Source organism: Rhinopithecus roxellana, chromosome 12, assembly GCF_007565055.1.
Source record: "Rhinopithecus roxellana isolate Shanxi Qingling chromosome 12, ASM756505v1, whole genome shotgun sequence".
Classification (NCBI taxonomy): Eukaryota; Metazoa; Chordata; class Mammalia; order Primates; family Cercopithecidae; genus Rhinopithecus; species Rhinopithecus roxellana.
Window position 1 is genome coordinate 41,770,606 of NC_044560.1, and position 14,348 is coordinate 41,784,953.

At 39.9% G+C, this 14,348-nt stretch overlaps 1 protein-coding gene across 4 annotated transcripts in view; it reads left to right on the plus strand.

Moving 5' to 3' along the window:
- The first annotated feature begins 455 nt into the window (after positions 1-455).
- Positions 456-14,348, plus strand: part of SLC35D1 (solute carrier family 35 member D1) — a 78,486-nt gene continuing 64,593 nt past the window's right edge. For all 4 annotated transcript variants that reach the window (XM_030941861.1, XM_030941860.1, XM_010357082.2 and 1 more), the window contains exons 1-8: positions 456-1,327; positions 2,160-2,193; positions 2,291-2,377; positions 3,071-3,138; positions 4,636-4,707; positions 5,297-5,365; positions 7,506-7,608; positions 12,656-12,748. In XM_030941861.1, coding sequence (XP_030797721.1) covers positions 1,125-1,327; positions 2,160-2,193; positions 2,291-2,377; positions 3,071-3,138; positions 4,636-4,707; positions 5,297-5,365; positions 7,506-7,608; positions 12,656-12,748 — 729 coding nt within the window. In that variant the 5' untranslated portion in view covers positions 456-1,124. The remainder of the gene's footprint in view (positions 1,328-2,159; positions 2,194-2,290; positions 2,378-3,070; positions 3,139-4,635; positions 4,708-5,296; positions 5,366-7,505; positions 7,609-12,655; positions 12,749-14,348) is intronic.

The following is a 14,348-nucleotide window of genomic DNA, read 5'->3' on the forward strand; positions in this document are numbered from 1 at the left end:
TTTAAAAGATACAGACCAAGCACTTAGAAAAATAATTCAAAGTTCTTCTTTCCTAATCTATTGAAGTTCAATATGTAATTTCTTTGCTTAAACTGATCATAATGATTTGCTTCTGTTATACAATAATGACTACCATTTACCGAAAACTAGCTCTTTGCTAGCTATACATCCACAGAGATCAGGTTCAGGGAGGTCATCTAATTGGTCCAAGACACACAATAAGGAGTGTGTGTGTGGATCGTCATTTCTAGGACTCCTACAATTGGAAATCAAGTCTTTTATGCTCCAAACACCTTGTGCTTTCACCAATCCCCAAGCTGCTTATCTTGCTACTTTTTGGGATATGTCAACATTTTTCTTAAAACAACAAACAAACAAAACTTCTTGAGCTGAAAAAAAAGCATTGTTTGGTGTTTTCTGGGTTCAGAAAGTGTAAGAAGCCAGAGGCACTGCAGAATGAAATTTTCTTTGAGTGTTTACTGTTGATCCACATCTCATACTTTTGAAGGGTTTTGGTCCCCTGCAAGAGAGACTAAAAGGGCATTCAAAATTAGTCTAGACGCAATGTACTGTAACTACTGGGCCGGCCACCTGTAACACAGGGGAGGAGGGTCTGCACTTATGTTGCGGCGGTTATCCGAAGAATACGGCCTTCCAGCTCCTTGGCCACCACACTCCCCCAGCCCCAGGTACTCTTCCCGCGGGGAGACCCGGCGCGAGCTCGTGCGCAGGCGCAGGGCGACTGTCACCCAGCGTCTGTGGTTTGCCGCCCGGCGCTCGGGCGTTCCGATGTAGTTCCCCCGGGTTCTCTTTGTCCGCCCCAGGCAGGGGGGTCGCCGCCGCCCCTTCTCCAGGCTCGCTCTAACCCTTGCCCAGGCTAAGCCCGGCGCGGCCCTACCCTCTGACCCCGCGTTGCACAATGCTCGAGCAAAGTCTCCAGGGGTGTGAACCCCGGCGTCCCTGCCCCTGGGCGGGGACGGGCGGCGGCCAAGCGGGGAGTCGAGGCGGCGAGCGTGCAGCTGGCCTAGTCTGCGGTCTCCGACTCCTCGAGTCACCTGGGAACCGCCGCTGCAGGCCCCCACGCCGCTAGGCCCAGCAGCCAGGCCCACGCCGCTGCCGCAGCCATGGCGGAAGTTCATAGACGTCAGCATGCTCGGGTTAAAGGAGAAGCCCCCGCGAAATCCTCCACACTCCGAGATGAGGAGGAGCTGGGGATGGCGTCGGCCGAAACGCTGACCGTGTTTCTAAAGCTGCTGGCCGCCGGCTTTTACGGCGTGAGCTCCTTCCTGATCGTGGTGGTGAATAAGAGCGTGCTTACCAATTACAGGTAGGGCCGAGGCGGCGGCGGCGGCCGCGGAGGAGGAGCGGGCGGTGGCGGCGGCGGCGGCGGCGGCGGCGGGGCGCCGGCTGCCTGGACTTTGACTGCCAAAGTTAAAGCCGAACAAAGTTGGGCGGGAGCTGGGGAGGGCGGGCGGCTGACGCGCGCGGCCCAGGCGGCGGAGCTGCTTGGCGCGCGGGCCTGGGGCAGGGGTCCGCTCTCTGCGCGGAGCTCTGGCCGGCCCGGCACGTTTGGGGCTCGCCTGCCATGCCCTCGGTGCACCGCCCCGAAAACCCTGCCCTTCAGAGAGATGGAGCAAAGTGACTCTTTTGATGACTTTTGAGCCCTTATGCCTGTCGATCAGGGAGGAGCGAGGGAAGCCTCCCTCCTCCGCAGCCTGGACAGGGAGCCGAGGCTTCAGTGTCCCCTGCTCCCTGTGACAGCCTCTGGGGACGTGCGCATCCTCACCCTGGCGGACAGTTATTCCTTTGCTAACACTGGGACCTCGAGGCAGAAGTTGGTTTTTGTTTTTTTTAAAAGGTATGTGAAACTGTTGGAGAGATCTATATCTTCACTGCCTTGAGAAATCCTTTGCAGGCAGCGGGCTGAAATGGTAGACTTGGACAAGATGAGACAAGCGGCCGCCCGAGGCTACATCAGCGAGGTGGCCTGACAACCAACAGGCAGGGAGTTTTCTCCCAAGATTTTTGTTTGATTTAGGGGCGGACGTTGGTGTGGCTTGTATCGGAATGCCTTATTAACGTTGCCGATGTGCAAATTGAATTCACGGAGTTAAGTCGGGTTTGTTCTGACCTTGTTTTTCCTTTGCCCTTTTTTGTAGATTTCCCTCCTCACTATGTGTTGGACTTGGCCAGGTTAGTTGGAATCCTCACCATTACGTGATTTATGTTGTTAGAACTTCTGTGTGTGTCTTTATGTGTAGAACAGTGAATCTGTGTTCTCTGTTTACAGATGGTGGCCACAGTGGCAGTTCTCTGGGTGGGAAAGGCGCTCAGAGTAGTCAAGTTTCCTGACCTTGACAGAAATGTACCTCGAAAGGTAAAAGAAGAAAAGCAATACTTTATTTTGTGAAATGAAGTCACTATCAATATATTTTATCAGTGCCTTGCGTATTTAAAAACTGCGGCCTCGAAAATGCCCAGTCTAAGAGTGGTTATAATGAATGTAAAGAATAAATGTAGTAATATGTGTCAAAGAAGGCCTACAATCTCTTTAAACTTAAGAGAAAAAATAACCTAGGAATATTCTTTTGTTTTTAATTAATGCACACTTGTTGAGAGTACAACAGTTTTGCAGTTTCTGTATCCATCTAATCTAGCCCATGTATCCTGCATTCATTATTCTTTGGGTTTATTTTATATTCTTCTGTCTGCCTCTGCTTGACTCCAAATGACGATGAATTGCCTTTACTTTTTCTGCTGACTTTAGAGCCATGGGCTCTAATACACGATCATATTTTACAGCAAATGATGTTTCTGTCTCACATTGATCATATTCATATTTCTGTCTTTTCTCCCTGCCTTCCTCCCTTTCTTTCTGCCATAGTAATGTTGTTTATCCAAGCAGAAGTGTTGTTTGGGTGTTTGGGGGTCAAAATTGTTTATGAGAACTAATCTTATGTTTTAAGTAGAAAAAATTTTGATCATATAAACAAAATTGTTTCTGTTTGAAAGGACCTTGTTTTAGCTATCTTTATTATTGAGTTTTGTTATCCCTTTTTAAATTTTCTAGACGTTTCCACTACCTCTACTATATTTTGGGAACCAAATCACGGGACTGTTCAGCACAAAGAAACTGAAGTATGGATAACTTTATTTTACTAGTGAGGTTAATATAATGTATTCTTAAAATTGTACTTGAATGTCGAATATTTAACACATTGTTATTGATTCTGGAAAAAAATGAAAGGACCAGAAAGCTTCTATTACTACTAAATAATGAAGGTGGTGCCAAAGGTTTTAGTTGATGCTGTTTTCTTTGGAGAGAAAAGGAATTTTTTGTTTTTGTTTTTTTACCCCTCATTTTGATGTTAGAAGTCTTAAAATGTTATAAAATGCTATGATAGGAGATTTTTATTATTTTTCTAGAGCCACAATAGTGAAGATAATATACTAGGCTTTCGAGATTTCAGTTCTTTAATATAGTTCTTAAATATTTTAGACAACTTCCACACAGCAGTATTAGAGGGTAGGCACAAGAACTTTTGCAGTCTTTCTTTTAACGTGAAGTAAAGTAACATCAGATAGAACCCTGATAAAAATATTATTAATATCTTACCCATGGCATATAACTGTAGAGGCAACATACTTACTCTGAAAAAGAGGCAATAGCTCTCCTCTCCGTGGTAACACTATCTTTCCCTCTAACCTCCCGGTTTCTGGCTTCTGCTGTTATTGTAGTGTACATATTGGGTGTGTGTGGTATTAAAACGACACAAATAGAGAAACCATTTAACAGAAACCCAATGGCTTCACCACTACCACACAAGCTAAAACCCTGGCATAATAAAATAGAATGGAGAGATTTCTGAGGATCAGGGACAAGGTGTTTTTCATTTCTTCCTTTAAAACCCAAGAAACCTGACAGAATGACCAGGATGATATCTCTGAAGAGGGTGCCAAGGAAGTCACATTTATCATGGTTGGGACATTCTTTTGCATTTCATTACCCACTGGGAAAGAAATGCAGGCCTTCTGCAAAGTGCTGCTTGTATAGAGTTTGCTTTTTTTCATCCATCTCATCCAACCATTCATTCACACCTATCTTTGATTGCCAGCTAAGTATAATTCACTTTGGAGTGAGATAAGATATATTCAGAAATAACTATATTGCAAGAGGCTGTATGTTTGATTAGTACAAGCAAAATGCTCTGGGAATTTAGATGAAGACAAAATTACATCCACAAAAGGACAGTCAAGACATTTCATGGAATAAGATTTTCATAGATGGTTTTTGGGTGGTCTAGTGGGTGGGAAGGGAGGTCAGACTAGTGAAAAAATGAGAAGGAAGCCTTTTTCTATGAAAAACTAACATGTTTACAGCTTAGGGTATTTGCATAATTAGCAGAATAAAGTTTTGTAGTTAATGTTTCTCACTTCTAGTAGTTTTTTTAAAAGCAACTCTTTTAGGCTTTCAAGTAGGAATTTTTTTAGAGAAAAGCAAGGGGTTAACCATAAATTAATCAGTATGGAATTTACATAATGGAAGAATAGCATTATTTTAACTACTAGTTTGGATAATCTTAGTTTAAAAAAAAATGTTAAATTGTATTTTACCTAATTATCTTTTTTTTTCAGCTTGCCAATGTTTACAGTTCTGAGAAGGTTCTCCATCCTGTTTACAATGTTTGCTGAAGGAGTTTTACTCAAGTGAGCTAAGTTTCTAATGTATCTGTTCTTTAAATCACGCTGAAAAGGTGCCCAGCATATGTGAGATATTAAATTATTTGTCTTGTTCCTACCTTACCTTTTGAGAAGCTGAAGAAACCCTCTCTCTTGGCTGCTGGAATTGATAGTTTGTGGGAGTGGTAGTTGGGAAGGTCATGAATTGGAGTTGAAAATCTATCTGAACATGAGATTTACTTTCTAGAATTTCTGTGCTACTGCCACTGGGAGAAGCTGGATCAGAAGCATAGGTATAGGTTTTAAATAGCATTCATATCTTAGCTCCTTTTACTACAAATGAATGTGACATTTTTCTATTAAAGAAATTCTGCTTTACAAAAATTCAAACTCACTAATAACAATTGGTGAAGTTTTTTAAAATGGGTGTAATAACTTATATAACAATGAATTTTTGCTTCATCAAAGGGGTTCTTTTAAATATCCAGTTTCTTAGAAATGTTTACAATATAATTGTTTATAGCTTTTGAGAAAGCATATCACACTTTTTGCTTCTGTTGTAAAATGAGTGTGTGAATAAAGTCATGTGTGTATTTTAAAATTTTTTATTTTGTAGGAAGACTTTTTCTTGGGGTATTAAAATGACTGTATTTGCAATGATTATTGGAGCCTTTGTAGCTGCCAGGTAAGATGTGGGCCTATGAATAGCACATTATAAAATATCAATAATTATTGATAATAAATGATTAGTTATCAATAACAATTTTTTATAGCCTATATAAGAATTATATCTTTGAAAAGCGTATCAGTCTCTTGAAAAGGTTAAGTCTTTTTGGGTGTATTAAGATAAAGGTTGACAAAAATAAGATTCTTGGGATTGTTAAAAGTTAAATTGATGTAATTTAGAATTTGTTGCTGTTGTTTTGCTGAGCACATAGCATGTGCCACACAATATGTTTGACATTTTACACATCTTATTATGTATTCTTCACAACACCTCAGAGAGGTATGGGTATAATTTTCCTATTTTATAGTTGAAGAAACTAAAAAGTTCCGTAACTTGCTTAAGGTCACAGAGCTAATGGCAGAACTGAAATTTGAATCTGTGGCTTTCTTCAGAGCCTGTGTGTTTTTATAAACCATGTGGCATTTCTTAATTTTGCATGCTGCTAAAATTTTGCATGCTGCTAAAATTTTGTATGCTGCTAAAGAAAAGCATGTCTCCTCTTCTGTGAGGTGAGGAAAATGACTATGAAACATTTGCTTGCCTTTTCGAATAATGAATAATAACATTGCTTTAATTGGCCTCACATAAGCTATATTACAAATGCCATAACTTAGATATTCTATTAGGTTATTAAAGCTTTTTCCATTTTTCTTAAGTTTTAGTTTTAAAATACATTAGGAAAATGTATACCCACAGACCGAGAAAATTGTAATGATTGCTAGAAGTCTTCTACAACATTTTAATCAGCCCAGGCCGTGCATGTATGTATTTGCTAATGCCACACATTCTGCCAGATGTATGTTTTCCATCAAAGAGTTCCAGTGTAGTTCTTGGTTTGACTCATTTACCTTCATCACATTTCCGTAGTATAGGTGGAAGAAAATATTATCAGTCTAGTCCTATTTTACAAGTTCAATCTCCAAGTAAAATTTCATTCTAAAAAAGAGAGGGTGACATAATTGGTTACTGGAAATTGGCTATATAGCTAACTGCTTTTCCTTCTATGTCATATTCCCTCCTTGGAGAAAAAGTCTATACTAGCCTCCTACCTTTATTTTTGGAGATGTCCTGCTGGTCTTTGAAACATTTCCTTGAAGCTGATGGGATCCAAAATTGTACCAAACAACAGGGGTTCCTCGGGGCTTTCTTGGGTCTACAAAAAACTTCTGAAAGGGATTACTGTCTGGATCAGCCTTATCTAGTTAGACCCTTTAACTTGGAAAAAGATTGATAGGAAGGGAACTCAGACCTCTGAAGTCAGTTAGAAGATTGTTAGACTGCTTGGGGTAGGGAGTGTGCATTAAGTTAGGCCTGCCTGAAATGCAGTGGCATAGAACTCATTAGAAGTCTTGGTTCCTATGCAGTATCTCTGCAAAATCATAGTTTGTGGAGCCACTATTTTAGCGAGGGTGCTGAAGTATGCTGAAGGCATACCTTTCTGAGATTTTCATTTATTCTGTTTAATTTACTAAATTCTTATCTGGTGCCTGGTACTCTAAGTTCCAGAAATTTTTGGTTTCCCTAAACCCCCAAGTTATACTTCACAGGTTCATTGAGCAATTATTTAAGTATTTGAGTTCCTGCTGTGTGGTTAGACATTGTTCTAGCTTGATCTCAGAGCTAACCATGATCCACACTTCAGAAATTCCACCCAGGGGCCCACCTACCTATGCAAGATTGTCCTGCCTTTTGTGTGGACCTTCAGAAAATGACTTGTTAACGGCCTGTACTTTTGGTTTTCTTGTCTATGAAATGGAGCTCTACCTGCTTCTGCCTGCTTCACAGATGTACTTAATGGTAATTTGGTGCTTGTCATCTGGCTTTGAATGCAGAGCAGTGTGCTATTAAATGACATGATTGATTGTTGCTAACTATGTGTTTAAATGTTTGTGCCTCTTATTTTTGAGGAATCCCTTATTGAGGAGAAATTGCAAACTGTGACCAGAAATCAAGAAATACCAGTAGCTGATAAAATGCCTAATATTCACTTCCCTAGATGAGAATATGTTCTTGTAAATGTTTTAGCTCATGTCTATTTAAAATTCAATGCATGTTCTTTAAAGGAAGTTGTTCTTAAAGTGTTGCTTATGTTTTGCAGCTCTGACTTGGCATTTGATCTGGAAGGATATGTTTTTATTCTGATAAATGATGTCCTGACAGCAGCAAATGGTGCATACGTAAAACAAAAATTAGATTCAAAAGTAAGTAGCAATCTAAAGCTTCTTTAACAGATGTGTACTGATGTTGGGAATGTCAGTTCATCGGAGAAAAAGTGTACTTTTCTCCTGGTAAGAAAGTACTTACCAGGGATGAGAAAGACATAGTGGCTCTGTGAGGGTAAACTTCCTATACTTTGGTGTTCATAGAAGAAACTTTATTTTTTAATTAATTAGCAATTAGCTGTTAGTCCAGGCTTTTCTGGGATTGTGTGAATTTTGACTTCGTGTGGGGTAGGAAAAGTAAAGCTGTTCACTGAAGTGTCTTTAAATGTTCATGGCTGTATTCTAGAGGACTTTCCAGGGATCTGGGAGGCAGAAAGAGAACTACCTAGAAACCTTTGGGCAGACTTGAAGGGAAATGAGTGTTGGAAGGGGCTGCAAAACAAAAATGGCCTTTATGTATTTGCCCTATAAATAATGGGAAATTTTAGGGAGCATTAGTATCTCTGTCTCTCTCAGGGGCAACACTGTGTTTCCTGGCCTTGGGTTTACCAGATATTGTTTGTTGTTTACTATATACTTTAAATATCTTATTTTTAGATCAAGCCAGATTCTTAGAAAGCTGAGTATTTGAATCATATTGCTTTTGCAGCATTATGTTATGAGATTACATTACTGTAAGAAACAACTAAATGGACCTCAACTTTATATATCCTAGGGTTGCTAATTGAAGGAATTGTGCTTGATATCATAATGTGTCCTATATGAGGACCCATATGAGATGCTTATCTTAGATGTCACCATAGTTTTTCCTGAGCAGCTGGTACATTTTTATCTTATAATTACTTCTTGTAACTGACCATGACTTTATCTTATTTTCCTATCCATGTTTTCTCTTTAGTCAGATGGACTTTAACGGCTTAGTTTTTAGTCTTTTCTATTATATGTACAGTATTTCTGAAACTACTTAAGCTTCTTTTTGGGAGCTTATGCATTTTCTTTAAATATGCATGTCTTGGCCTCCATTTATTTGCTTTGATGAATCTATATGATGGTTGCATTTTAATGGAAGCTACTAGTAAGAATTTTTATCTTTTTGAAATAGCTGGAGAAAAGGTAGCAGTTAGTAATTGGTCTTACTCTTTTCTTCAGCCCGTTTGCTACTTTGGAAAATAGATAATATTAATGGCATTTTATTTGTCCAGTAGCTTCAGTTGTCTAAAACAGCACTGTTCAATAGAATTTTCTGTGACATTGGAAATTTATATTTCTGTGTTCCATTAACTGGTCATTAGCCATGCATGGCCCTTGAACACTTGAAAATAACTGAGAAATTGAAATCAGTAGTTTTATGTGATTGTAATTAAACTGAAATAGCTACTTGTGGCTAGTGGCTACCATATTAGTACAATCTATAGTACATCCTAGAACCTAGAAAAAAAATCAAGAACGTTTCTGAGTGTTTTATTCCTAGGAGAGCCCTTCAGTTTCTCACTTAGAAATGACTATGACTTATTTGTACTAGAACTTTTAAGTTCATTGATTACTTCTCCTAGCTCATATCTTACAAGCAACAAACTAGAAGGTAGAATTCTGTTTAGAGGCAGAGAGGTTTACCAGCAGTATAAAAGGTCAGCCAACAAGAGAAACAGTCGGATTATAAAAGACAGAAATATTGAAGAAGAAAAAAAGATGTAGGGTCTATTAAACAGCCGTAAGGGCAACACTGAATAAGAACATACTACATAAACATAATAATACAGATTTTTGATGCATAACAATGTATCATAAGACATAATAATACATGTTTATGATGATGCCCTAAATCTAGTTTTAGTCAGTGTACTTTATTTAAGAAGGCAGGGAGGGCCGGGCGCGGTGGGTCAAGCCTGTAATCCCAGCACTTTGGGAGGCCGAGACAGGCGGATCACGAGGTCAGGAGATCGAGACCATCCTGGCTAACACGGTGAAACCCCCGTCTCTACTAAAAAATACAAAAAAAAGCTAGCCGGGCGAGGTGGCGGGCGCCTGTAGTCCCAGCTACTCGGGAGGCTGAGGCAGGAGAATGGCGTGAACCCGGGAGGTGGAGTTTGCAGTGAGCGGAGATCCGGCCACTGCACTCCAGCCCGGGCGACAGAGCAAGACTCCGTCTCAAAAAAAAAAAAAAAAAAAAAGAAGGCAGGGAGAAAGACATTCAAAACAGTTAAAATGCATAAAGAAAAACAGAAGTTTTGGCATTTAGGTTTTTGCTGTTTGTCAGTTACTGGATGGTGTGTATCTGTGTGTATGTGTGTCTCCATGCACATCCTGTACTTCCTGGATAACACTCATGCCTCTGGCTGACTGGGCACCCTTCTTAAAGGTTGTTCCAGTATGACTTTCTTTTTGCTGCTGTACACATGAGGCACACCTTTACACTGATACTTGTGGTGACCATAAGCAGTCAGTTACTTGGTTTATCCTAGAGGCAGTAAGGCAGTACGGCCATGCTGAGGTGCTTTTTTAAACATCAGGAGTTTTCTTGTTTTGTTTTGTTTTTAGAAGTAAAGAAACAAAGGAATGGCTACTCCATAGGCAGGGCAGCCAATCAGGAGTTTTGTTACTGATAATATCAGGACTGCTTACAATCATAGTCCACTGAGTATTAGTCATATGGCATAAAGATTTTGTGCTGCATTTTAGACCTGAATGTAGCTATCGAATATAAAACTTAACTTTATACTACTACATAAAATAATGCATGTTTATGATAGAAGTAGTAGAAAATGTGGATAAGCAAAAGAAAGAAAACATAAATCTCCCTTAATACTATCATCGAGTGAGAAGCACTGTTTTGGTGGATATCTTTTATTTTGTGTGTATGTGTGTGCCCATTTATCTGTATGTTAAAATTGTAAGCAAAGGAGGGATGATATATTTTCTAACTTGTATTTTTCACTTAGTACCATTTCTTAAACACCTTTCTATGTCAGTTAGCATCAGTAAACATTTTTAGTGGCTGTGTAATGTTTTATTGTACAGCTGTGTTATAGTCTAGTCATCTAATCAGCTAGTTTTCCTTTTTTTTTTTTTTTGTTTTTTTGAGATGGAGTCTCACTCTGTTGCCCAGCCTGGAGCACAGTGGCACGGTCTCAGCTCAGTGCAACCTCTGTCTCCTGGGTTCAAGTGATTCTTGTGCCTCAGCCTCTTGAATAGCTGGGATTACAGGTGTCTACCACCAGACCAGTCTTAAGTTTTATATTTTTAGTAGAGACGGGGTTTCTCTATGTTGGCCAGGCTGGTCTCAAATTCCTGACCTCAGGTGATCGTCTGTCTCGGCCTCCCCAAATGCTGGGATGTCAGGCATGAGCCACTGCACCCAGCCTAATCAGCTAGTTTTCTATTGTTGGGTATTTATTTCCAATTTTTCAGTGTTGCTTTTGAGAAGGCAGTTCAACTTTTCTCATCAGTCAGTAATCTTTCAATCACAGGAGTTAGGGAAGTGCTATGCCCCATCCTTACCACTCCCTCACTGTCCCCTCTTCCCACCTCTCAAACCCGGATCCGCATTTTCAGGAGACAGCTTCATGCTAAATGTCCCATAAGTGTGTGAATCAAAGGTGGACTCAAGAGTTCTTATAGGCTCCCTGTGTTTGAAGATGTGTGTTGTCCTTTGTTGCTCCCTAGTAGTTAAGAACCCAGTGAGTCATACTGTGTTCTGGGAGTTGTAGTTATAGTAATCTTAGTCTTCATTGTACTTCATGTGCACATTTTCGGAAATACTTCATTGAGAAGTGCTGTCCGTTGATATTGGTCTAGGCCTGAGTCTGTGTGTCTGAATCTGGCCATCTTTTTTTGTTTGCTTGCTTTGTGCTTTTTGTTTGTTTTGTTTTTGAGCCAGGGTCTTGCTCTGTTGCACAAGTTGGAATGCAGTGGCATAATCAGAGCTCACTGCAGCCTCCCTCGGATTCCTGGGTTCAAGGAATCCTCCCACCTCAGTCTCCTGAGTAGCTGGGACTACAGGTGCATACCACCATTCCTGGCTAATTTTTTTTTTTTTTTTTTAATTTAAGATAGGTTTTTGCTCTGTTACCCAGGCTGGAGTGTAGTGGTACGATCTCGATCTTGGCTCACTGCAGCCTTGAACTCCCAGGCTTAAGTAATCCACCCACATCAGCCTCCTCAGTAGCTGGGATTTAACAGGCACGTGCCACCATGCTCGGCTAGGTTTTTTTGGTTTTTTTGAGATGGAATCTCACTCTGTCATCCAGGCTGAAGTGCAGTGGCGCGATCTTGGCTCACTGCACCTCCACCTCACAGGTTCAAGTGATTCTCCTGCCTCAGCCTCCCTAGTAGCTGGGACTACAGGCACCCCCCATCATGCCCGGCTAATTTTTATATTTTTGTAGAGATGGTTTCACTATGTTTGCCAGGCTGGCCTTGAACTCCTGACCTCAAGTGATCTCCCTGCCTCAGTCTCCCAAAGTGCTGGGATTACAGGCGTGAGCCACTGCGCCCGGCCGTTTTTGTATTTTTTGTAGAGACAGTGTTTCACCATGTTGCCCATGTTGGTCTTGAACTCCTGGGCTCAAGCAATCTATCTGCCTAAGCCTCCCAAAGTGCTGAGTGTACAGGTGTGAGCCACCATATCCAGCCTCATCCATCTTTCTTAAATGACACTGTGCTAGGCTTCTGAAAAGCCCAAGACATACTCAGTGGCTCTTGATTCAGTTCTGGAAAGAGAATGGATTCAGAGGGATGTTTCGATATTGGTGTTTGTGTGTCTGTGTGTGTGTGTGTGTGTGTTCAAAATAACCTCTTTTCTCCTAGCTATTTTGAGGCGGTCAGTTGTCATTTTTATTTCTCTGATCTTAAGCACTTGAGGAATTTATTTCAAGTAAGTATAAAATTTTGTAAGATGCTTTTTTTGGTCTTGAAAGTTTAGTTTATTTCTTAATGTTTGCAAAACTTCTAACTTCATTTGCTGTTTATGTTGTAGGGGAGGGTGTGTGTGTTTGTGTATGTATGTGTAGTTTGAGTGGTATTTTGTACAGTGTTGTATCTGCTAGAACCAAATGCAGATGAAACACCTAATTATTTACTGTCCTAGGAGCTGGGAAAATATGGACTGCTCTATTACAATGCACTGTTCATGATTCTGCCCACCCTGGCCATTGCGTATTTCACAGGAGATGCACAAAAGGTAGGACTTTCTAATTATGGTTTAATGGTTTACGTTGATGAACTGCATTATTATTTATGATGAAAAGATAGACTTTGTTGTTCAAAAGAAATATACTTATTAAGTGACCGAAAACTGAGCATTTACTCTTTAAATTGGTGATGTCATGCTAACCTCTTTTCTTGGCGTAAACATTGGATAGTGCTAAGATGACTCAAAATAGCTCTGCTGTCAACATAAAAATAGTGCTTGCCAGCTAGCGTCCTTTTCTTACATGCCAGAAGGATAGAGAAAGGGAATTTTTACATTTCTGCTAAACTGTAAAATAGGAATAGTAGTAAACTATCCTTGAGAAACAAAAATCTTGAAATAGTAAAATTCTCCAAATCCTAAACAAAATGCTAGGCATTGCTAGAGGTTTTCAGTTTTAGTGTACAATTGTCATCCTGGTTTAACTCCCAACTTGTTTTTTTTTTTCCTTCAGGAGATATTTAGCATTGTTTGGCAACTTAACCATATAAAAAACAACTAATATAGTAGTGTACCAATTTTCTGCAAATGTGTAGCTAAATAAATACAGAATAGAGTAGTAAAATAAATCTGGAGAAGAATTTTTCTCTAAAACAAGCCCATATAGGAGACAAATTGATAACATATTGTTAGAATTCACAACATTCTGCAAACTAAATGGAAATTCAGAATTATGGCAAGGATTCTGTACCAAGATTCCTTCTAATGATTCCTCTGGCTAGTAACTTCTTCAGAATAAGTATGTTGGTCATTGACTCTAAAGACAGTGATGATTTTTACAAATTTGTGGGAGCTAAAATAAAAGAGATTTTTAAAAGCAGTTGGACTATTAAATTGTTCTTGAACCAAAGGCAGGAGACTGACAGCTTATGAAGCTGTTCCCCTCCGCCCCCGCCGTCATACCTCTTTCTTTTAAAGAACTGGTACAGGTCATCTTGAATATATGTGTAAATGTTTTAATGAACTGTGACCTACCTGCCAGCAGGCCTAAAAATGACACCAAAGTAGGAAACAGTTATTTCTCTAATAAAGAGTATTGAGTGAGTATTTTGTGGCTGTGAAAAAAAGTGGTACAAGAAACTAACATTTATTGAATCCCTATTATGTGTTAGTCACTTTATATATTTAATATAATGTAGTTTTTATAACAGTCAAGAAAATTTTAATTATACCTATCTTATTAATGTGGAAGGAGAGGTTCAGAGAGACTAAGAAACTTGTCCAGTGTCATACTATTGGGAAATAGTGGAGTCAAGATTGGAGCAGACTAGTGACTAATAGAAGCACCCCTCACTCTCCAGATTTGGGACGAGAATATGGTGTGATATATGGTTCTAAATCTTGAGGCCAATCTGAGAAAGCTGGAAGAATTAATTTGCTTAGGGAACGTATAAAGTTTCTTTTAGCAGACATTGAACCAAATGGACTAAGAGAGCAATTTGTATGGCCCTTTGGAGGGAGAGTAATCTAGATCAAGGAAGAGCAGGTTCCAAGTCCTGAAGTGAGAGTGCTTAGCATTTTTTAAATGGGCAAATACAGGAAAAGTCAAAGTGGGCCTTGAAAAATGTGGAGGAAGAGAAACAAAAGGTAC